Source organism: Zalophus californianus, chromosome 4 (assembly GCF_009762305.2).
Source record: "Zalophus californianus isolate mZalCal1 chromosome 4, mZalCal1.pri.v2, whole genome shotgun sequence".
NCBI lineage: Eukaryota > Metazoa > Chordata > Mammalia > Carnivora > Otariidae > Zalophus > Zalophus californianus.
Window position 1 is genome coordinate 54,834,141 of NC_045598.1, and position 25,672 is coordinate 54,859,812.

At 34.3% G+C, this 25,672-nt stretch overlaps 1 protein-coding gene across 4 annotated transcripts in view; it reads right to left on the bottom strand.

Annotated features, from left to right (window-relative positions):
• Positions 1-513: 513 nt before the first annotated feature.
• The window catches only part of DNAI4 (dynein axonemal intermediate chain 4), a 97,525-nt gene continuing 72,366 nt past the window's right edge, over positions 514-25,672 (bottom strand). For 2 of the 4 annotated variants that reach the window (XM_027610542.1, XM_027610536.1), the window contains 9 exons: positions 25,006-25,217; positions 20,462-20,548; positions 19,092-19,243; positions 17,202-17,359; positions 16,777-16,898; positions 10,989-11,087; positions 9,887-10,113; positions 7,756-7,912; positions 514-1,790 (listed from right to left, as the gene is read on the bottom strand). In XM_027610542.1, the coding sequence (XP_027466343.1) occupies positions 1,740-1,790; positions 7,756-7,912; positions 9,887-10,113; positions 10,989-11,087; positions 16,777-16,898; positions 17,202-17,359; positions 19,092-19,243; positions 20,462-20,548; positions 25,006-25,217 (1,265 nt within the window). In that variant the 3' untranslated portion in view covers positions 514-1,739. The remainder of the gene's footprint in view (positions 1,791-7,755; positions 7,913-9,886; positions 10,114-10,988; positions 11,088-16,776; positions 16,899-17,201; positions 17,360-19,091; positions 19,244-20,461; positions 20,549-25,005; positions 25,218-25,672) is intronic. The other 2 variants (XM_027610508.1, XM_027610519.1) reach the window with 2 other exon arrangements.

Consider the following 25,672-nt stretch of genomic DNA (forward strand, 5'->3'; position numbering starts at 1 on the left):
GGACTTTGGGTAGTTAGGATGTGTCAATGCAGGCTCATTGATTGTAACAAATGTACCACTTTGGTGAGTGTTTTTGATAATGGGAGAGGCTATGCATTGGTGGGGGAAGGAGTATATGGGAAATCTCTTATACCTTTTTTTGATTTTGTTATAAACCTAAAACAGCCAAAAAAATCCTAAATTTTTAAAAGTATTTTATTGGAAATAGAGTTTACTAGTGAGAATCCAAAGCCAGCCCAGAAAGCCAGCAAAATAATTCCTTCTGTAACACCAAGGTGAAAGATCGTAAAATAAAAATTGATGCTAATCTAAAAGCATGGGAGAGTCTATAAGATCAGGAGTGAGAAGGGTAAAATGGAATAGGTCCAGTGCTTCAGGATCAGTTGCCCAGGGTCTAAGAATAATAAAATAGTTTTATTTTTCATTTAGATTTGATGAGCAGTGACAGTAGAATATGTGAAAATTTTTGAAAGTCAAAAATACATAATAAAAAGAAACATTTTTTCGATTAAATCAAGTTTTTATTTTGTTACACAGAGTGTTATGGAAAGTCCAACCTTTCAGAAAGACAAAGAGATAAACCACAATGATTTATAACAGCAGAAAATCTATAATTCTTACTACCTGATCTAAGCTCTCAATCCACCTGAGAATCACCTTACTTTTGTTTAAAGGATGGCTCCAAAGAAATGGAGATTGTGAAGAAGTGGATACTTATAAAAGGCAGTTTCTACTGTTGCACAGATTCCACTCTTAGTTTTACACATACTCTTTTTCCAGAGAGTTTAGTGAGTTTCAAATGCCTTCTCCTCTCCTCTCCACTTAGAATGCTTTACAAAACAGGCCATACTGTCCTATGGCCTCAGGTAACAAAACGCAGGACTTGTTCTAACAGCATGGCATAGGCTGTTAGCAAGCTGTTTGGGGGAGTTGCTACCTCCCACTCCTCCTGTATCCACAAGCTAGCTCTAGAACCCTTCATAAGATAATATCCTGATGCCAACTATAGAGCGAGGACTTTATACTTTCTCTCTGAGCCCACTTAAGTCGGGGCTTAAAACCCAGAGCAGATTTTGGGCAGGCAGAGGAGGGTGCCCCCATGTGTCCCAGACTAACTCTTCTCACTGAATTGGGAGTGTGATGCCTGGTGGCTAAACAATGCAAATTTGATATTTTCTGTCATGTCTTTTGCTTGTCAAATAGTCTAATAAAGTTTCATAACTTCAGCTCTCAAATCTAAGAGGATAAAATTCTGATTTAAAGTTGGGTGTGAGAATCCAATATTCTCCTAACACTAACACATGCGGTAATTCATAAACTCTGGAAAATAGATCTTGGAAAGCCGAAGATTTAAAAGTCTATGGAACTTCATCTTGTAAAGATTTTTGGTCTAAGTAATTCTAATAATTTCCAAGCTTTGCTTCTAATGGAATAATAATTTTCTAACCTATTTGAATATTTTATAAGTACACATATGTAGTTATATGTACTTGGAATATGACTAAAAATATTAAGAAAATCCCAACAGAACTCTTATAATTAGCCTAGATCTCAAACTAATCATATATCTCTGAAATAAAAGTTTATTAAATTTGTTAAGTTAAAATAGAGGTTATACAACAAATATCATTTTCTAACATCAAAATCCCAGCTTACTGCACAGAAATTGGATGACTGGACATTAAACACTCTTTCTTTTTCTTTAAACATCAACAAGAGAAAATATTAGTAATGATGAATTATCCTTGTTGGTTTGACTTGGGTCCAAGCAAAGTATCTATTATATCTCCCTGAAAAGAAAAAATCAAACAATTACAATGCAATAAAATATAAATTAAAAGGTAAAGTTGCCTTTAAAATGCCATTTAAAATTTATAAATTAGTGATACATATAAAGGGCATCCAGTAAGATTGTAAAAAGTAAACAAACCAAAGTAAATTTAAATAGTAACAGTTACTTCCTAGTATAAATCTGCTTTTTCCTATGAAAGACGCTTTTAATGGAGTTTGATAAACAATTTTATAAGGATTCTGTTAAGGGATCATTTTTTGAATTTTATTTTATTATGTTATGTTAGTCACCATACATTACATCATTAGTTTTTGATGCAGTGTTCCATGATTCATTGTTTGCGTATAACACCCAGTGCTCCATGCAATATGTGCCCTCCTTAATACCCATCACTGGGCTAACCCATCCCCCACCCCCCTCCCCTCTAAAACCCTCAGGTTGTTTCTCAGAGTCCATTGTCTCTCATGGTTCGTCTCCCCCTCCGATTTCCCACCTTCATTTTTCCCTTCCTACCATCTTTTTTTTTTTTTTTTAACATATAATGTATTACTTGTTTCAGAGGTACAGGTCTGTGACTCATCAGTCTTACACAATACACAGCGCTCACCATAGCACATACCCTCCCCAATGTCCATCACCCAGCCACCGCATCCCTCCCACCTCCCACCACTCCAGCAACCCTGTTTGTTTTCCTGAGATTAAGAGTCTCTTATGGTTTGTCTCCCTCTCTGGTTTTATCTTGTTTCATTTTTTCCTCCCTTCCCCTATGATCCTCTGTCTTGTTTCTCAAATTCCTCATATCAGTGAGATCATATGATACTTGTCTTTCTCTGATTGACTTATTTCACTTAGCATAATACCCTCTAGTTCCATCCACATCATTGCAAACGGCAAGATTTTGGGGGTTTCTTGATGACTGCATAATATTCCATTGTATATATATACTACATCTTCTTTATCCATTCATCTGTTGATGGACATCTAGGCTCTTTCCATAGTTTGGCTATTGTAGACATTGCTGCTATAAACATTGGGGTGCAGGTGCCCCTTCAGATCACTACATTTGTATCTTTGGGATAAATACCCAGTAGTGCAATTGCTGGGTTGTACAGTAGCTCTATTTTCAACTTTTTGAGGAACCTCCATACTGTTTTCCAGAGTGGCTGCACCAGCTTGTAGTCCCACCAACAGTGTAGGAGGGTTCCCCTTTCTCCGCATCCTCGCTAACATCTGTTGTTTCCTGACTTGTTAATTTTAGCCATTCTGACTGGTGTGAGGTGGTATCTCGTTGAGGTTTTGATTTGTATTTCCCTGATGCTGAGTGATGTTGAACACTTTTTCATATGTCTCTTGGCCATTTGGATGTTGTTAAGGGATCATTTTGACAGCTCCTGTTTAGCCTTATTATCTAAACCTCAGTTTTCTCATCTGTAAAACAGCTTGTGATATTAATGGTATCTTAAACTCTTTCCTGACCTACAGTGCTTGATTTAGAGAGAGTTAAATATCTGAATTTCAATATTTTATAGTTAATTTAATAATAATGATCTTTGTACCAAAGTGGTAAAATAATAATTTGTAAGAGGATGAAACCAAAGACGGAAGATGAGTTTTTAAGAAAGATATTGTGAAAAGATGGAATCGGAAGCAGAAGACCAGAGTTTTCTCTACTACACAGTGAAGGTGATCTTAAGAAAATCACTGATATCTGGGAATCTTAGTTTCCTTGAATGTATAATAGAAATATTAACAACCACTTCTAAAAATTATTATAAGAGTTGAATGAACTAAAATACGTAAAAGTGTTTTACAAACTCTAAAGAGTTATAAACACCTGAGATGGTACTACATAAGTCAGTTCTGCCTTTTAGCCTCTACTAAGGATGACATTCCCCATCCTTCAAGTCTTGACACAAAATCAGTTGCCAAGCTTCTCCTCAAACCCATCTCTTTCTAGTTCAGTCTCTCACTTGGACTAACACAGTTCACTACTGTAATCTGTTCACTATTGTATCCTTAGCACCTAAAACAGATCCTGTCACGTAGTACATACTCTGTAGATATCTGTTGAATGAATGAACTGTCTTTATGTAAATACCCAAACTACAGAGAAAAAGAGGGCAAACATTTATATACTGAAACATAAGAACAGAAATAGTATCCAGGAGTGATTCTCCACAGGCTACCTCCAGAGAAAAAAGTTGCTTTGTGCAATGCCCCCATTGAAATTAGCTTCTGCCAAGTATTTAAACTATAATTCTGTTCAATTCAAGACTTAGACCCAGCAACCAATCACAACCCACCAGAAGAGGAGGTGGTACTTCAACAAACAATAATGCTAATGTGGTGGTAAATCCTGCTGACAACCAGCTACATCACAAAGTTATCACTGCAAAGCTTGGACCCTATACTCCTGATCATGCCAGGCATCAGGCTGTTGTTACCCCTAGCCACAAACCCTGAGTTGGTAGGACAGGAGTGTTCTACTATGTCATATCACAAAAATATTCTGGTCCTTGAACACATCAGGGAGGTGCCAGAGTTTCAGAAATCATTTTGCTTAAAACATCCACAACCCAAGGATCAAAGTTCTTCCCCAGCAGTGCGAGGCCACAGAGGATGATGGGCAATGTAGAAACAAGAGGGAGTCATGGTCCTATACCTATACCATGGTCCCTGATATACCTCAGTGGGTTTCCACCAATGGACCCTGATCTGCACACCTGGTGCATGTGTTATCTGGTACTTGGCCTTTGTAAAACCAATATTCCTGTGAAAGTTCCCTTTGTACCCATCCTTAATCCTATTCTTCCCTCATCTTTCCCTTCCCAGAGGCAGCCTTTATTATAAATTTGGTGTACATCTTTCCTATAGAATGAAAACATAAGCCTTCCAAAATTTTGATTCACCCTTGGTTAAAATTAATGGAGAAATTATAGGACACAATGTTACTTGATAAGATACCTTGATAGGAAATAATGGTTTGACATTAATTACTTTAAAACTTCAAATTACTATTTGATTATAATTCTTCTCTGAAAAGTTCAGAGTTGTATCAGGTAAACTTGTGTTTGGCTGTAAGTAATACAAAACCTGATTAATAGGTTTTTGTTGAATCTCCCTGAAAAATAACTCTGAACCTTTAAAATATAATGACCAAAAGCATGAAAAACATATTTGTATTAGGAAACTGTATTTATTGTTAATGTATGGAACATATTTGTTACAAGGAAATTTTGCTTACCAGTATTAAAATCATTAACATACATACAACACACATACACACACACACTATTTGTCAAAAATGTTCAGACTCTCAGCTTAGCCTTCTGCTTTCAGAGCATACTGCTCAAAATAAAAGATGTTTCTAATGTATATATATAACACATGTTTATCCATCCAACAGTCGATGGACATTAGGGCTGTTTCCATAATTTGGCTGTTGTAGATAATGCTCCTATAAACCTCTGGGTGCATGTATTCCTTTGAATTAGTGTTTCTGTATTCTTTGGGATACATCTAGTAGTGCAACTGCCAGATCGTAGGGTACTTCTATATTTAACTTTTTGAGGAGCCTCCATACTGTTTTCCAGAGTTGCACCAGTTTGCATTAAAAAGAATGAAATCTTGCCATTTGCAACGATATGGATGGAGGTAGAGATTATTATGCTAAGCGAAGTAAGTCAGTCAGAGAAAGACAAATACCATATGATTTCACTTGTGTGAAATTTAAGAAACAAAACAAATGAGCATAGGGAAAAAGAGAGAGAGAGAGGCAATCCAAGAAACAGACTCTTAATTATAGAAAACAATGGTTACTAGAAGGGAGGTGGGTGGGGGTGATGGTTTAAATGGGTGATGGGGATTAAGGCATGTATTTGTGATGAGCACCGGGTCATGTATGGAAGTGTTGAATCACTAAATTCTATACCTGAAACTAATATTACACTGTATGTTAACTAACTGGAATTTAAATAAAAACTTTAAGGTAGTTAGGAAAATCTCCTTAAATGTCCACAGTCAATATGCATGTCAGCCAGTTAAGAAAATACTCTCCAAAACTATTTGGAATACTTCATTTGTTTCTTAATTGGGAAAACCTATTTTTACCCTGAGAAGAATAATAATTGTATATAGAAAATATGCAGCAAATCAAGCAGATAATTTTAATATTCTTTGTATTAAGGAACTTGTATATATTTGGCATTTTAAATATTCATTATTTATAAGAGAATTTGCCATTATTAGATTGTCTCACAAATAAATTTGTGATTCTAATTTAAATGTGTAATTGGGTAATTGACTTAGACTTGTGATTGTAGATTGAAATATTATTAATTTGTAAAAAGCACTGGCACATTTAAGAAAATTTAAGATTCATCATATTCAACATTTATTTATTTATTTTTAATTTTATCTTTTTTTATTATGTTATGTTAATCACCATACATTACATCATTAGTTTTTGATATAGTGTTCCATGATTCATTGTTTGCATATAACACCCAGTGCTCCATTCAGTACGTGCCCTCTTTAATACCCATCACCAGGCTAACCCATCTCCCCACACCCCTCCCCTCTAGAACCCTCAGTTTGTTTCTCAGAGTCCATAGTCTCTCATGGTTCGTCTCCCCCTCCGATTCCCCCCCTTCATTTTTCCCTTCCTGCTATCTTCTTCTTCTTTTTAACATATAATGTATTATTTGTTTCAGAGGTACAGGTCTGTGATCCAACAGTCTTACACAATTCACAATGCTCACCATAGCACATACCCTCCCCAATGTCTATCACCCAGAAAACTTCCAAACTTGTTTTATGAGACCGCCATTACCTTGATCCCCAAACCAGACAAAGACCCCATCAAAAAGGAGAATTACAGACCAATATCCTTGATGAACATGGATGCATATTCAACATTTAAAATTTATTAAATTAATAAGAATTCCTTAAGTATCAGATTTGCTTGCCCATAAGACAATTGAAGTACTTAAAAATCTATATTAAATTTATAAATTAAACTTAAAGGATTTAAAGGAACTTAATTGTTGCAAAAGTTTATTAAAAGTATGTATTAAAATTTGCTGGACTTATAAACAGAATAATAAAATATATTATCTAAATGTAAGAGCTTAAGATGAACTAAGATTCTAAAAATTTTATAAAATATTTGAATGTGAACATTTTAAGCAAAAGTAGACTGAGTAATCATCTCCATGTCCAAAAGAAATATTAAAGACAAAGGAAAAAAACGAAAGGAAAAAAACCTCACATTACTGCCTCATACATGTCTCCTAATACACGTGTGCAAGACATTCTCTGTGGTATCATTGGCTTGTATGGTATTTGAATTTTCACTTTTATTGAATTGCTCTGCAAAGAGGCTATGCTCTCTCTCTCAAATAAATAAATAAATCTTTAAAAGATAAAATAAAAATTTTAAAAACCGAAAAGTTGAAAAGCTATCTTAAAAATAATGGGCATCTAGTGATACTGATGGCTTGTCAAAGTTTTACAACAAAGTTTTCATATTTGAAGATCAGAGTAAGGGAACAGGATAACACTACAGAAACAAAAAAACAAATGCATATTTCGGGAACATTGGATAATATCTAAAATATTATCATTTCTTGTAAAAGTCTTTGAATATTTGCAGTAAACTTCTTCAGCTATATTCAACAATTATTAAATCCCAACAGTATACTAGGCACAACTTAAAGTTATCCCACATAACATTTATAATTATTATGCTACAACATTATTGTTTTCACTTTACAGAGTAAAAACACAAGGGTCGAAGAAAATAAGCCTAATAGACACCATGCTTAGTAGGTAGCAACTCTTGAGACTTACGTTCTTCCTATTGCACTACACTTAAGATATTTAAGAAATGTAAACTCCTTGTATGATACAAAATTGCATAAAATCACATAGAATAACATAAACTTTTGACTTTTGAATCTTACCCGGCCAGAATCCAAAGGAGAGGGCATATTTCTTAGTTCATACACAGCAACCTGTCCATCACTGTCACCCACTAGAAGGCAATCTGTTTGTTTGGCAAAGAGAACAGTTGTGAACTTGATTCCAGGGTTAGCAACATTCACAATGAGAGGATCCAAACTGTAATAAAACACTTTCTTTGTAAATTCAGTTGTTGTTATTACATTCTTTTTCTATACAGATTAAGAAAATTCAGATATTTTCTGTGATTTCATGTGACAAAAACAAAACAAAATAAGCTTCTTAAGTTTCCAAAATCAAAATAACGGCTTCTCAACTCCATAATCAATCAAACTTTCATTTCTTCAGTGAACTAATTTCAAATAAATAAACTCAAGAAGTTCACAATTAAGATGTGCACTCACAAGTTTAAGCTCCTGTGCTGGTTAACTTTATGTATTAACTTGGCTGGGCTATGGTACTCAGTTGTTTGGACAACACCCCTCTACACTTTGCTGTGAGGGTGCTTTGTTTAGATGAATTGACATTTAGAACAGTAGAATTTGAATAAAGCAGCTTACACTTACCCTCCATAATGTTGGCAAACCTTATTCAATTCGATGAAGACCTTAAGAGAAAAGACTGAGGTCCCTGAAGTGGAATAAAACTGCCTCCAATCTGCCTTTAGACTCCTGACTGCAGCATGGACTTCTGATGGAAATTCTAGCCAGCCAGCCTGTAGCACAGACTTGGCACTTGCCAGGCCTCACAGTCATGTGAGCCAATTCCTTAAAATAAATCTCTTTCTCTCTTTTTATTGCTTCTGTGTCTCTGGAGAACCCTGACTAATACAACTTCTTAAGTAGTAATGCCTTTTAATAGAAGGATATTTTGATCCAAATGAACCTCTGGAACATAAAAGAATACTTTGAACAAGAACTTTTTCTATTCCCCATCGTCCAGAGCAATCTACTGATGCCCCACAAAACAACAGAAGCAGTGACTTGCATACTTCTGAAGAAATGTCCTGAGAACCACAGTTCTACCAAGAAAATTAAAATCACAAGTGGGATGAGTTAAATAATCATTTTATACATTAGTCATCTCATACTCAAATATAAATTGCTTTGTGATATAATCCTTGGTTTGGGGATCAAACTGTTTTATAGTATAAGCCATGACAAAATTTTAGAGTTACTAAATTATTAACTTCTAGGGGAAAAAATGCCATTAAAAATAAACCCATTGAATTTTCTGTCACTTATTTTAAGCAAGAATGTATTTCCCTGATTCTTCTGCTAGTAACTAGCATAAAAATCTACAGTATTTTCCAACTGAAGAAGTAAAATCATTAAACACTTTATTCCTGTACTATACAAATTTCCATTTTAAAATGAAAGATGAGTCTAGAGGACACTCTAATAACTTTGGTGTAAAACCTTAAATTAAAAATTTTAATTAAATGCATGGCCCTGGGCGCCTGGGTGGTTCAGTTGATTAAGCATCTGCCTTTGGCTCAGGTCATGATCCCGGAGTCCTGGGATCAGGCCTGCATCGAAGTTCCTTGCTCAGCGGAGAGTCTGGTTCTCCCTCTGCCCTTCACGCTGCTTGTGCTCTCTCTCTCACTCACTCTCTCTCTCTCTCTCTCTCTCAAATAAATAAATAAATAAATCTTTAAAAAGAGAGATTCTTAAAAAAATAAAAATAAAAATATGTGCATGGCCTTTTGAATATGTTTTAAAACAAGGTAAGAGAATACGTAAATATTGTAAAAAATAATTATTTTGTTCCCTTTATCTTATTGCAGAAAATCTTCAGTTAAAAACAAACAAATGCCTCTCTGCATTCTTCTATAAATTAGGCAATGAAAATTCAAGGTAGCTATGATAACTCATATCAGCCTGTAAAAGTTTGAGATGGATAAGATGACCTATTTTCATTTAAATATTTTTAAAAACACATATGGTCTAAGTAACTAAAATGAATATAGCATCCTGGCATATATCTTTTACTCGTAGAGGACTCTCACAGCGTAAACTATTACTTGTTTTAAAGTAACTACAATTCCCTCTAACCAATACCAAATCTATCAGGTATCATTTAGTTTAAACTGCTTCTATGAGAAGTATCACCAAGAAAAACATTAACACTTACGTGCTGACATGAAGGTCCCAAATCTCCACTCTGCTCTCATTTGCAGCTGCAAATATATAGGAGGATTTTGGAGACCAGGCAACATCATAAACAACATAAGTGGTTGGATAAAAGCTCAAAAATGGTGTGGTGTTCTCCTGTTGCCATATAATAACACCCCAATCTGCAGAACAGCTTAAGAACACATCATGACAAAATGGATTCCATGCTATTTTATACACTGGGCCCTAGAATTAGAAAAATAAATTAAAATACATAGATAAATAATATTGAACATCTTATATTTTTAAACCTGACCAACAAATTAAAAATGCTAAGCTTTCTAGAAGATTTATGCACCATGCATTATTGTATATTATTTTAGCTGAGAGTAAGGTCATAAATAGGATCTTCCCTAAATTATGCCATATGGAAACATAAAAATACAGCTGTTACAATACTAACTAAATATCAATACATGCTATACTTAATTACTTTAAAAGTATAAGGATTATTTTTTAAAAATGAGGGAGAAAATGAAGAAAACATAGATGAAACAATCACAAAGAATACAGAAAATAAGTATATGCCAGACACATTTTTACTTTGGGATCAGCATGTTATCATAAGCAAAGTCTCTTAGAAACAAATGAAAATTGTAACTTCCACAACTTGCAAGAAGAAATCAAGAATATCTAAAAGCCAGGGGTGCCTGGTGGCTCAGTCAATTAAATATCCGACTCCTGACTTCAGCTCAGGTCATGATCTCATGGTCATGAGATTGAGGCCTGTGTGGGGCTCCATGCTGAGCGTGGAGCCTGCTTAAGATTCTCTCACTCCCTCTCCGTCTGCCCCTCCCAACCCTCCAGATCGCATATATGCATTCTCTCTCTCTCTCTCTCTCTCAAAAAAAAAAACAAAAAACTATCTAGAAGCCAAATAAGATGCCCCACATGTTATTGATGTTTCCATACAAGAAAGCACTTAATTCAAGCTGGTAATGTTAACTCTGAAGTTATAAATCTATTGCATGTTAAAAGTACTGTGTTTAAACACAGTATTAAATATTTTTTTCAGAAATATTAAAAGATAAATTTTCCATACCTACTATAATTAAACTAACCTTATGTCCTCTGTAGGTATCAAGGTATTGTTCATTATACGAACAAGAGCATTTGTGAATATGACCTTCTTCAGTGCCAGCCAAATAGATATTTGTATCCTACAACACAAAAAATTAAAATGTATTGGCTTGTTACACATTAGTAAATGTGCTAAATAGAAAATGAGATCCCTCAAGAGCTATTAAAATCAATTCTAGAACCCAAACTAGAAATTCTATCTTGATCATGGTTTTTTGTTGTCTTTTGCTTTCTGTTATGATTTTATAATAATTAAACTATCTGAAGGACTACTATGCAAAGAAAATACAGATTTGTTCTTTGCTGGAATAGAGGGAAGAACTTAGATCTTATCTAGAAATTAAATGGACAAGCACTGGCTTAAAATGAGGAAGAAAATTTCCAATATTTAAAGTTACCTAATAATGGAACTAATAATGGAATCCAGGGGAATAGTAAGTGTTCTTTTCATTAGAACTAGTCAAAGAGAAGAGAGATGACTTAACAGTATTTATGTATATAATGCTGAAGAAATGACTCTGGCTTGGAATGAAAGATTGAAATAAATGGGTTTTTAACACTAAATGTATGCACTAAATAGAGATTTTAAGTGTATTTCCTACACTGAAGTCATAGTCAAAAGTTCTGAAAGTCAGACTTTATGTCCTGGCTATGTAAAGTCAGTATCACCTGGAAACATTTTAGAGATGCAAAATCTCAGGCCCTACCCCAGACCTACTGAATCAGAATCTGCATTTTAACAAGATTCCCAAGTAATTTGTATGCACATTAAAATTTGAGACACACTGCTCTAGCATGTACCAGTACTTAAGAATGCAACTACTAGATCATGGAATATAAGTAGTTTTTTTTTTTAATCTTATTTATTTTTATTTATTTATTTATTCATTCATTCATTCATTCATTCATTCATTCATGAGAGACAGAGAGAGAAAGAGAGAGAGAGGCAGAGGGAGAAGCAGGCTCCCAAGGAGCAGGGAGCCTGATGCGGGACTCGATCCCAGGATCCTGGGATCATGACCTGAGCCGAAGGCAGACGCTTAACCATCTGAGCCACCCAGGCGCCCTGGAATATAGGTAGTTTTAAATAACACAATAAAGTATATTTTTTCCCCAAACTAGTATTACCAATTTATATTCAGCAGTATATAGAAGTTCCCTTTGATCCACATTCTCATCAACAGTTGGGTTACATTAGAAATCTTAAATTTTGCCATTGTATGAGGTATAAAATTATACCTAATGGTTTTAGGTCCCATTTTTATGAATATTAATAAGGTTGAGCACATTTTTATGTTTACTGGCCATTTTATTTCCTCTTCTGTTCATGTCTCTTAACTGTTTTACTCATAATATTTTTTATATTCATTTATAAAGAAGTTCTTTATATATTCTATATATGACTATATATTATCTTTATATATCTATATTATATATTCTATTACATATGCTTGTCTATTATAAATGTTGCAAATATCTTCTCCAAGTGTACGGTTTACCTTTTTACTTTCTTAGTATTTGACAGAGAGAGAGAGAGCTAGCAAGAGAGGGAACACAAGCAGGGGGAGTGGGAGAGGGAGAAGCAGGCTCCCCACTGAGCAGGGAGCCCAAAGTGGGGCTTGATCTCAGGACCCTGGCATCATGACCTGAGCCGAAGGCAGACGCTTAACGACTGAGCCACCCAGGCACCCCTCTTTGGTGTCTTTTGATAAACAGAAGTTCTCCTTTTAATGTAGCTGGTCTTATAACTTTTTTATATATTAGCATTTTTTTGTGCTTTGTTTAAGAAATTTTTCATATTTTGAGGTAATAGAAATGTTTTCCTACATCTTCTTCTAGAAGTTTTTTGTGTATGATGGGGTAGGTATCTAATTCCATTGTTATATGATTATTGATGTAATGATTATTCCAACACCATTTATATGTAGGTTATCTTTCTCTAGAGATCAAGGTCACTGTCTAGAGTTGTTTGTGTCAGTCTATAAAATCTGAGATTTCCATTCTAGAGATTTATTAGGGAGTTCTCTTAGGAACAATCTCTTTGAAAGGAACAGAAATGGGCAGAGATTTAAGTTGAACTATGATGCAGTTGCAACAGAGGGCTCAGCCCAAACTCCAAGAAGTTCTGAAGTTGAGATAGCCCTTCAGAGTCCTACCTCCAGGCAAGGAAGCCAGACATGTTATACCACCATCCTCCACCATCACCAATAAAGTAGTGAAGCAAAATGATAGACTCAAACCAAACCATATCAAAATCAAACTAAATGTAAATGGTCTAAACATCACAATTATAAAGGCAGACATTGTAAGATTAGATAAAAAAGCAAGACCCAACTATAAGCGACCAACAAGAAATGTACTTTAAATATAGAGACATACGCAGGTTAAATGTAAAAGGATGGAAAATGATTTAGGAAACAAAACAAACAAACATGGCAAGGGGGTTTGGCGGGGAATGAGAGGAAGACCAAGAAATAGACTCTTAACTATAGAAAGCAAACTGATAGTTACCAGAGGGGAGATGGGTAGGTGGATGGGTTAAATAGTTGATGGGTATTAAGGAAGGCACTAGTTGTGATGAACACCAGGTGTTGTATGTAAGTGCTGAATCACTAAATTCTACACCTGAAACTAATATCACACTGTACATTAACAGGAATTTAAATAAAAACTTAATTTAAAAAAAGATATATCATGCTAACACTAGTTAAAAGAAAGCGGGGTGCCTACATTAATATCAGATTAAGTTGATTTCAGAGTAAGTAATATTACCGGTTATAAACAAGGCCACTTTACAATGATAAGAAAGTTGATTAATCAACAGAACATAACAATCCTACACATTTATATATCTAAAACAAAGCATCAAGCTAAAAACTGATAGAATTACAAGGAAAAAATAAACAAATCCACAGTTATGGCCAGAGACTTCAGTACCTCTCTCTTAATAATTGATGGAAGAAAATCAGCAAGGGTATGGTCAACTCGAACAACACTTTCAACCACTCTAACCTGATTGTCATTCATAGAACATTCTACCCAACAGCAGCAGAATATATATTTTTCTGAAGTGCATAGTGAAATTTACATGTAAATATCACATTCTGGACTTTAAAACAAATCTCAATAAATTCAAAAGGATTCAGTATAAAAAGTTCATTCTCTGATAATGATGGAATTGAATTAGAAATCAATAACAGAAAGATCCTTGGAAAAGTACCAAATATTTAAAAACTAAATAGCATGCTTCTCAATAATCCACCCATCAAAAAAGAAATCAAAGGAGAAATTAGAAAGTATTCTGAATAGAACGAAAATGAAAATACAACATATTAGAGTTTGTGGGATGCTGCCAAAGCAGTATTTAGAGAAAAATTATAACACAAATGCCTCTATCATAAAAGAAGAAAAGTCACAAATCAATGATCCCAGCTTCCACTTTAAGAAGCCAGAAAAAGAAGAGCAAATAAAACCGAAGTAGAAGAATGAAAATAAAAGATCAAATTAGAAATCCATTATATAGAAAACAGAAAACCAATAGTGACAGAGAAATCAAAAGCTGGTTCTTTGAGATCAATAACATTGATAAATTTCTAACCAGACTAAAAAAAAGAGAAAGAAGAGACAAGACACAAATTACTAATAGTAGGAATTAAAGAAGTGATAGCACTACATATTTTATAACTATTAAAGGATACTAAGGAAATATTACTATGCCACTAAATTTAATAACTTAGATGAAATAAATTCCTTGAAAGACACAAATTACCAAAGTTCACTCAAGAAGAAATAGATAATAATATAATAATAACCCTATATCGATTAAAAATTTTAATTTCTAGTTGAAAGTTAAAAATCCTCCCCCCCAAAAAAACTCTAGGTCCAGATGGTTTATTAATTCCATCAAACATGTAATGAATAAATAATGTTAATTGTATGTAAATTCTTTCAAAAAAGTAAAAAGGGAACACTTTTCAACTAATTCTACAGGATTATCCTAATACCAAAACCAGACAAAGACATTACCAGAAGAGAAAACTATGGATGAATACCCCTTACAAACAAAGATGAAAAATCTTAAACAAAATTTTAGCATACCAAACCCAACAGTAGATTAAAAGTATAAATCATGATCAAATGGGATTTATTTCAGAAACAAAAATTTAAAAATTCATGTAATTCATCATGTTAACAAACTTAGAAAGAAAAACCATATAATCATCTCCACTGATGTAGAAAAAGTATTTGACAAAAACCTAACATCCATCCCTGATAAAAGTCTCAACAAATGGTAATGTAATGGGATCTCTTCAACGTGACTGCATCTACAAAAAAACCACAGCTTACATCATACTTAATAGGAAAAGGACTGAATACTTTCTCCCTAAGATCAGAAACAAGAGAGGGATGTTTTCACCACTTCTATTCATCATTGTGCTGGAAGTTCAAGCCACTATAATCAGGAAAGAAAAATAAATAAAAGGTAACCAGATAAGAAAGGAAGAAGTAAAACTATTTACAAACTACATTATCTCAAATTCTTTACACCAAGGACATTTCTAGGACACCAGACACCAGAAAAGGATTTCTCAATCCAACACCATTGATATTTTGGGTCACCTAATAATACTACTACTACTACTAATAATAATAAATATTATTATCGTTATCTGTCTCCTCCTTCTTCTTCTTCCCCATCTCCTTCTTTTTTCTTCCCCTTCTCTTTCTCCTTCCTCTTCTCCTTCACCTTCCCTTTCCTTTTTTCCTTCTCCTTCTTCTGTGCAGAGGAAGACAGTACTCGTCTTGTGCATTGTAGGATGTTTAGCAGCATCCCTGGTCTTTGCATTCCTTCCCATGTCCCACCTCTTAGAGCTGAAACAACCAAAACTATCTCAAGACATTGTGAAATGTACCCTCGTGATGAGAAATGCCCCTCCCTGCCAACATTGAGAACCACTGTTCTAGAGTCCAGGTGAAATGTGAATTACAAGAACTTGAGAATGAAAGCAGTTAAGAATACAACTACAGTGGTAAAAGTGAAACATAATAAAGGCTTGAACTGCATTAGCAATGAGTAGGCTTGGACTGAAAAGAGTAGGAAAATAAGACTTAAATATCATTTGGATGATAGGGTAGAATAGAGTAGGAGCTCAAGTTTTGGTTTGCATAATTAGGTGGATGATGGTGTCACTAAAAAGATGGTCATGTTACATATAACAGAAAACACATAGGATATGTTTCCTTAGATGTCTGTCATAGTTGCTGAATTTACTGACTCCAAAGAACTTCCAGATAAAAAGAATGAGAAAAAGTAGAACTTCACTAATTGTGCTTTGATTTGATTCTGGTCTTGATAAGCATGAACTTAACTGGTCTTCCTGATCCTCAGAATCATGAGAGTTACCACTCATATTGACACAGAGGACTGTGTAGTAGATTTGGTTTCTATCAATATGACAAAGTAGCAGAACACCCAAGAGGAGCAAGGAGGGGCATTCAAGTTAAACATGAAGTTGTAAAGAGAATCCTTCCACAGTTCCTCAGAAATACAGACCTTTCCTCCAGAAAGCAGATAAAGACATGGTACAGCCAACTAGAAGGGGCCGCTCTACCTTAGTTTGGCAACTATGTCTATATTTGTTTTATTTTTACTTACAAGGCACAATATTTATTAACATGCTAAAACTTTGCCTTGCTTTATATCTTAATACACTTCAATTACTGGAAGTTGTTATATGCAATAGTACATAATGGATTGAGATAATTTACCTTAGGATGAAAAGCAAAACACATTCCAGGAGCCTGTCGAGATATCAGAGCTTCACCTTTTTTTTCCTTTTCCCCTCCCTTTTTGCTGCTGCTCGCAGTAGTTCGCCTCAAACGCATCAAATCTTTATTTAAAGAAAAAAAATGTATCTTATTTACCACATGAAAGAGTATTGTATATATAATGTGTGTCCCATACAAAGAAGAGTATGATTTCTGCCATCTTTTGCATGTGATTAGGTTAAAATTAGCAAATACCAGAACAAGATGCTTAGAAAAACAATGACAAAGCCCAGTTTTTTTTCTTATGTAGCTAAACCAAAATTGGCCACCTCTTACACATGACTCACTAGAAACCTTAAGGCAACACATAACAAGAGAAAGATAATTGATTGCTAAATATATATGCATGTATATATTCTTTTTACCATGACAGTCTAGTCCTTTCCGTATAACCCATTTGGAGATTCTTCCATCTGCTGATACAGAAACGAGTATTTCTCTTTTGTCATCACCTGTTGTCCCTCGATCTTGTTCTATCCATTGTAGTTGCCATACAGGTGCCAAATGTTTTTGAGGTGATTCACTAAAATGGGGAAAAGCACTAAATATAGAATCATTGTCATAATTTTTAAAAGGACATGAGTCTCAGTCATAAGGACAGCTCCCTGGAGCACTGTGACCTACTTATAGAATGATGCCTTTATTATTCAAAATTGGACTTTTACTTTAAGTATTTCAAAAAATGGGGAAAATAATCATTTTGTCATGTATTTTTTGTTTTTCTCATTTCTTACAAAAGGAAAATTTCACTGCCTTTAATTATATTAACTGCCATAACAGAAATACAAAAGAAAATATTTTCTTTCTTTTCAGAATATATTTTCCTTACTCTATTCATTTACTTTTTCCTAGATAAGTTATGTAAATTTATTTTGGACACATTGAGTATAAGTATCTTTACCTTTATAAGGATTTTTTTCATAGCTTAAATGAATAAATTATTTAAGTCTTATTTAAATAAACAATTACCTCACCTTTCTTTCTATGTTTCAGGTTTGCCCATTGGCTTGGGTCTCGATATGGCCAGATTTAACATTTTTCTGAAGAATTAAAATCGCTTCTCAGATTACTGACTGCTTTCCTATCAGAATAATGGGTTGCTCTGTTCATAGTACTGACTCCCTTGATTTTTTTTATGCAAATCTTCCAAAGCAATAGTTCTGACTCTTTTAAAAATCATATAGTTTTGATTATTTGGTAAAAGTTATAGACCATCTTCCCAGAAACAAGCACAAAGGCCCATGCTTATAAAACCATGCAAATAATTTCCAAGTTAAGCTTAAGGACCCTGCTTTATGCCTATTTTCAGCTCTAGCTAAGTTTATTCAAACACTAATATAAATATACTACTTCATTTTTGCCCCAGTGGTATCTGATCTATTACAAAAACCTAACATATTCAATATTTTTCACTTTTCACTTTTTTATTTTCTCAATACACTTACTCATTCATTCATTTATTTTTAATCAAATACTTACTATAATCCTACTACATGCCTGATATTATGTGACAGGCCAGGGATACAAAAATAAGACTTAATCCTTGACTTCAAATTGCTTACAGCTCTTCAGGAAGATATATATGTAAACAATATATATACAGTATAATAACTGCTATGATAACTAATACAAATGCACAGAAGAATGGAATGGGAAGGTTATGTGGCAGGGGTGACACCAAAGTAATAAAGGGTACAAACTTTCAGTTACAAGATGAATAAGTTCTAGAGATATAATATACAGTATGATGATCATAGTTAATAATACTGTGCTATATACTTGGGAAATTTGCTAAGAGAGTAGATCTTAACTGTTCTCACCACATACACAAAAAGGTAACCATGTGAGGTGACAGATGTATTAATCAATTTGATTGTAGTAAACATTCCACAATGTATACATATATTAAATAATTACATTGTACCCCTTAAAAAATCACATTGTGTGACCTAAATGTATACAATTTTTATTTGTCAATTATACCTCAATAAAGCTGGGGAAATTTAAAAAATTTTTTTAAAAGAATAAGCATAAACTGTCAAGGAAGGTTGGTGAGGTGGACAGAGAACATGCAGATTTTAGAATAAGAACATTCCAGCTAGAGAGAAAATATGAGGAATTTTTAAATGTCTGAAAAAATAATGGTATCACTCTCAGTAACAACATAAACTTTCACTCAAAACTAAAAACATTAAATTTTTACTTTTCCCTAAAAAAGCACATATTATATATTTACCTAATTCTTGGATTCTCACCTACTATCCAGAACCGGAACATTGCTGTTGCTCTGCACATTATAAATGGCAATGGTGCCATTGTGATAGCCAACTGCTAAAAGATTAGGTGCTCCAATTGAGAAATCCACAGCAGTCACTCCATATGGACTCTGATAAATGCGTTCTGGCCACTGAATAAAAAAATTGTATTACATTTTAAACTGGTTTTGCAGGCCATAAAAGAGTATAATGGTGGCTGAATGGTGGATTGTCTGGTGACAGGGGAAACGTAAGAGCTAGTCTACATTCAGTTACTCTTCTCCTCCTAACTTCTAGTATAGATGAGAACAAAAGGTCAATTAGTCATTTCCTTTACTTTGGTGCATCCTCAGAGTGCAATAATTTTAAGAAATACAGCATGGCCTTCTCCAATAAGTATCATATTTTGTTAATCTTTCAGCAGGATTTGTATGATCATCATAGATCACCTTCATTAAGAAACAAATAATGGGCTCCAAACAAATTAGCTAGCAATGTTCCTATCTTCCAGCATCTGTGTCAGATGCTTGGATTATCTAGACATTTCAAAACAGTGGATAGAAGAAGCTCGAAAAAAACTCTCTAAGGTAGTCTTTTCCTCAACTTTGTGAAGAGTTTTATTGTTTTGTTTTGTTTAAAGTCTAATCTAACTCCTTTCCTGCTTCTAATAATCTATGTGGAAAAGAAGGTAACTTACTGATTATGGATCTTATATCAGTCCTTCCACATGTTTAAAATTGCTTCTTCCTTCCTTTCTTTTACTCTATATAAACCCAGCTTCCTAATAGACTGGGGCTATTTATAAAAGCTCTAATCATTTTTTCCCCCTCTGACCCTTTTTTTAAGTTTTCTACTTCACATTTCAGTTATTAATTAAAACTAATGTAAAGCTGCAAAGTAACATATTGACTACAACTGTTTGACAAAAAACACGATTGATTCTTATTCTTGAAAAATTCATGCTAATAACATGGTCATATTCATCTATTTCATGTATTCAGGAGAGCAGAAATCTATCTTATAAGGCGATGATTTATTCATACGTTAAGAAACAGCCCAGTATTAAATGAAACATAATTTTCAAAGGACTCTCATTTGCAAATTTATTCTTCATTTTGATAAAAAATAATGGTTCAATTCTGGATCATCAGATCTAACAACACATAGTAAATGCTCAATAAATATTTATTAAATGAATTTACCCTACACATCAACAAAAACAAATTTTAATTCTTACAGATTTAAACCAGAGAAAATAAAGTCTTCCTTGGTCACTTTTTTGACTTTAATTATCACATAAAACTAGGTACTTTATGAGAATTATGTCAATATTTAATTGAATAAAAATGGGTTTGTTCCTATTTGGTTACCATAGGATTCTTTATTGACCAGCAGCAAGCCAATCCTCTTTTTTGCTCTTTAAATCCAAAGTGCCCATAGCCAACAGCCAAAAGATCCTGAAAACCAGCAAAGTATGTTTAAAATAAGAGAAGATGGCATAAAAATATTGGGAAATATATAAAGATGCATATTAATGAACTGTGTTAAAAACAGCAATAAGACATTTCTATTGAGAAAAAAGTACCAGTCTACCATCTATTTTTACTTTACACCTCCATCTTCCAAAACAAAATAATAATCATCATATTTTCAGACTAATGAATATCTAAAAAAAAACCAATTGCTAAAAAGTTCTTTTATATATTGAGATAATCTTCCAAGATTATATTACTGCATTATAATGTTTTGTGGGTTTTTGAGAATGACCTAATTATTTCAAATATAAAGACAGGGTGCCATGAACTGAATTGTGTCTCTTTTCTTAAAATTCATGTGTTGCAGTCTTAATCACCAATATCATTATTTTGAGGATAGAGCTTTCAGGAGGTAACCAGGGTTAAATGAGGTCATAAGGGTCATAATCTTAATCCAATGGGATTGGTGGATATAAAAAGAGGAAGAGACACGAGAGCTCTCTCTTTCCACCATGTGAGAGCACAGCAAGAAGGTGGCCATCTGCAAGCCAGGAAGAGAGCCTTCACCCAGAACCAAATCAGCCAGCACCTTGATCCTAAACTTCCTGGCCTCCAGAACTACAAGATAATACATTTCTGTTTTTTAACCCAGCCAGTCTAGGTATTTTGTTATGGTACCCCAAACTGATTAATAAAGCAGGTCATTTCAAGAAATGCTTATAGACAAAAATTTAATAACTGACCAAACCCAGCCTCTTCTTTGTAATCAGAATACCTTTATCAAAAATATATTATATTTTTTGCCACAATCCTATTTTCAAGCCAACATCATCTCTCTATAATTTCCTCTGTCTTAAACCACTCTTCACCACTATTCCTTTTACCCTGACATGGAAAAGCTTTTATTAATCTCTTCTAGACTCAGCATAGGCACCACTTCCTCTCAGAAGCATTCATGAGCCTCTCTTATGTATTCCCACAGCACTATTTATTTTCCTTATTAAAGCACATAGAGACCATTATACAGGCAGGGTCTATGTATGACTAAATTGCTACTGCAACTCTAGTGCCTTATCAGAGTTCCTGGCACAGAGTGAATGTTCAATAAGTATTTGTAGAATGAATTAATAAATATGATAGATGCTGTTTGTCATATTTTTTAGCTTCACTAAAAATTATTTAACTTTAATCTCAATAGCAATATATTAACTTTTAAAATGCTAGTATATTTAGTTTCTAAAAATGATTTATCTGTCTTTATTACACAGTTATTATTGATTATTAAATCTCACTTATCTAACAAGATGTTTCCAAATATAGTTTTATAAAGGCCAATCCATACTAAAATGTATTTTATGTTATTAAAAAATAATGTGCATAACTTAAATAATGTTTACACAGGTTTCCATAAAAATGATTACAGAACTTCTGTTTTTTAAATAACCATAACAATGAGCATATTTGCATATAACACCTTATAAGGTGTGGCAGTAAAATAATAAGGCTAATTCTTAAACATACATAGTACAATGCAGTTTAAACAAATTAGTTTTGACCACTTAAAAATACACTAAATGTGCTATTGTGAGCACTGTGAATTGTGTAAGACTGTTGAATCACAGACCTGTACCTCTGAAACAAATAATACATTATATGTTAAAAAAAAAAAAGAAGAAGAAGAAGAAGATAGCAGAAAGGGAAAAATGAAGGGGGTGGAAATCGGAGGGAGAGATGAACCATGAGAGACTATGGACTCTGAGAAACAAACAGAGTTTTAGAGGGGAGGGGGGTGGGGGGATGGGTTAGCCTGGGGTGGGTATTAAAGAGGGCATTACTGCACAGAGCACTGGGTGTTATATGCTAACAATGAATCATGGAACACTACATCAAAAACTAATGATGTAATGTATGGTGATTAACATAACATAATAAAAAAATACACTAAATATCCATTCCAAAGATATTGTCATTATACAAAAAGTTTTGGGAATCCCTAATTGAGAATCATGTCTTGAGAAGCAGTTTATAAACCCCAGGAGAAAATAAGTCTCGTTACTCTATAATCATCTCTTTTTTTTTTATTAAAGAGAAGAGTGGGGAGGGACAGAAAGAGACTCTTTAAGCAGGCTCCATGCCCAGCGTGGAGCCTGACTCAGGGCTCAGTCTCACAGCCCTGAGATCAAGACGTGGGCCAAAATCAAGAGTCAGACACTTAACCAACTGAGCCACCCAGTGGCCCCTATAATCATCTCTTTTTTAAAAGCAAACATACCATTCCTACCTTAATGATTCATATAATTTGCCTCAAGATGATTTTTGGTGGCAGTGCAGTTGAGAGCAAGAACCCTGGAGCCAGATGTTTGGGTTTGAATTCCAGCTGTTTCACTTACTAGTTGTGTAACTTTGGGCATTTAACAGATGTGTAACTTTGGGCAAGTTATTTATCCTTTTTGTACTTCAGTTTCCTCATCAACATATTGGGTAAAATAGTACCTAACTCAAGAGTTGTTGTGTTAATACAAGTAAAGTGCTAGCAATAGCACCTGGGATATAGTAAGTGCTATTTAAATATTTGCTATTATTGGTAGTAATAGTTAATTTTAGGAACCTCAAAATTATTTTGCACATTTTCAGAGTCACTAGATTAAGTATATACTTCTGAATATGATTAAGAAAAATATAAATTTTGGTATTCTATGGTAAAATAATCTTCGACAAAGCAGGAAAAAACATCCACTGGAAAAAAGACAGTCTCTTCAATAAATGGTGCTGGGAAAATCGGACAGCTATATACAGAAGAATGAAACTCGGCCATTCTCTTACACCATACACAAAGATAAACTCAAAATGGATGAAAGACCTCAATGTGAGACAGGAATCCATCAAAATCCTAGAGAACATAGGCAGTAACCTCTTCGACATAGGCCACAGCAACTTCTTTCAAGACATGTCTCCAAAGGCAAGGGAAACAAAAGCAAAAATGAACTTTTGGGACTTCATCAAGATAAAAAGCTTCTGCACAGCAAAGGAAACAATCAACAAAACAAAGAGGCAATCCACAGAATGGGAAAAGATATTTGCAAATGACACTACAGATAAAAGGCTAATATCCAAGATCTATAAAGAACTCAAACTCAACACCCAAAAAACAAATAATCAAGTCAAAAAATAGGCAGAAGACACGAACAGACACTTCTCTAAAGAAGACATACAAATGGCTAACAGACACATGAAAAAATGTTCATTATCATTAGCCATCAGGGAAATTCAAATCAAAACCACATTGAGATACCACCTTACACCAGTTAGAATGGCAAGAATTGACAAGGCAAGAAACAACAAATGTTGGAGAAGTTGTGGAGAAAGGGGAACCCTCTTACACTGTTGGTGGGAATGCAAGTTGGTACAGCCACTTTGGAAAACAGTGTGGAGGTTCCTCAAAAAGTTAAAAATAGAGCTACCCTATGACCCAGCAATTGCACTACTAGGTGTTTACCCCAAAGACACAGATGTAGTGAAAAGAAGGGCCACGTGACCCCAATGTTCATAGCAGCAATGTCCACAATAGCCAAACTGTGGAAAGAGCCAAGATGCCCTTCAACAGATAAATGGATAAAGATGATGTGGTCCATATATACAATGGAATATTACTCAGCCATCAGAAAGGATGAATACCCAACTTTTACATCAACATGGATGGGACTGGAGGAGATTATGCTAAGTGAAATAAGTCAAGCAGAGAAGGTCAATTATCATATGATTTCACTTATTTGTAGAACATTAGGAATAGCATAGAGGACATTAGGAGAAGGAAGGGAAAAATGAAGGGGGGAAATCGGAGGGGGAGACGAATGGACTCTGAGAAACAAACTGTGGGTTCTAGAGGGGAGGGGGGTGGGGGGATGGGTTAGCTCGGTGATGGGTATTAAGGAGGGCATGTACTGCATGGAGCACTGGCTGTTATACACAAACAATGAATCATGGAACACTACATCAAAAACTAATGATGTACTGTATGGTGACTAATATAATTAAAAAACAAAAAAAATTATATAGACATATTGTTAAAGAAAGTATATTAAAAGCAAAATTAATTTAAAAATTGGGTACATGAGTTTGATATATCTGAAATCAATTATATATTATCTTCTGGTTTAATTTTCAGTATCTGATATGGATTCAGAGAATACCATGTCCCAAGTACATCTCTTAAAATAAAAATACGATGTTTTCATATTAAAGGAGAAAAAAAATTATTTTATAACTATTTTTATTTTCCACTTTTTGAAACATGACCTTGTTGTAAAGGGATGTTAAAACTCTGGTTTATGTCAATTAAAATCCCTTGTCTAAAATCTGAGAAAAAAAAATCTTCATTAGTACTTGATAGTCACCTTTACATGATAAAGATAGAATTTTTAAAATGTTCAATAACTTACAGGATTTGTTTTATTCCAGGCAAGGCTGCTCACATTAAGACCTTTGGTTAAGTCACAGGAAAAGGACCAAAGTCGTTCCAAATTGGCTGGTATTGTTGACTGTTCTGTACCTATTTCTCTTTCTTCTTCCTCTTCCTTCTTAACCTCTTCCTCTGTCTCTTGTTCAAGTTTTTCACCTTCTAAAAAGTCTTCAGGTTCTTCAGGTTCTGGTTCTAAAATTAAAACACAAAAAGAGTTTATTGTCCTCTATACCTGCAGGAGCCCACCAAAGGCTCCAAACAGCATCTCTATGAGACACTTCAAGCACCACTGAATCTGCTGGAACATAGGGCCCAAGTGACAGGGCATTGTGAATGACTGCCTGGACCTGTTATAGAATCCTCCGTTGTTCTGGGCCCCACTCAAAGCTAGCACCTTTTCAGTTCACTCGTAAATGAGCTGGAATAATACGTCCAAAGGTGGACTATGTTGCCTCCAAGGAACAAAGAAGTCTACTAGGCATTGTAACTTTTTTTGGTTCTAAGAGGGGCCAGATGAAGCAACTTATCCTTCACCTCGGTAGGTATATCTTGATATACCCCATACCACCAGACCCTTGGAAATTTCACTGAGGTGGAAAGCCCCTAAAAATTTTTATCAGATTTATTTCTCACCCTTGGGCATGCTA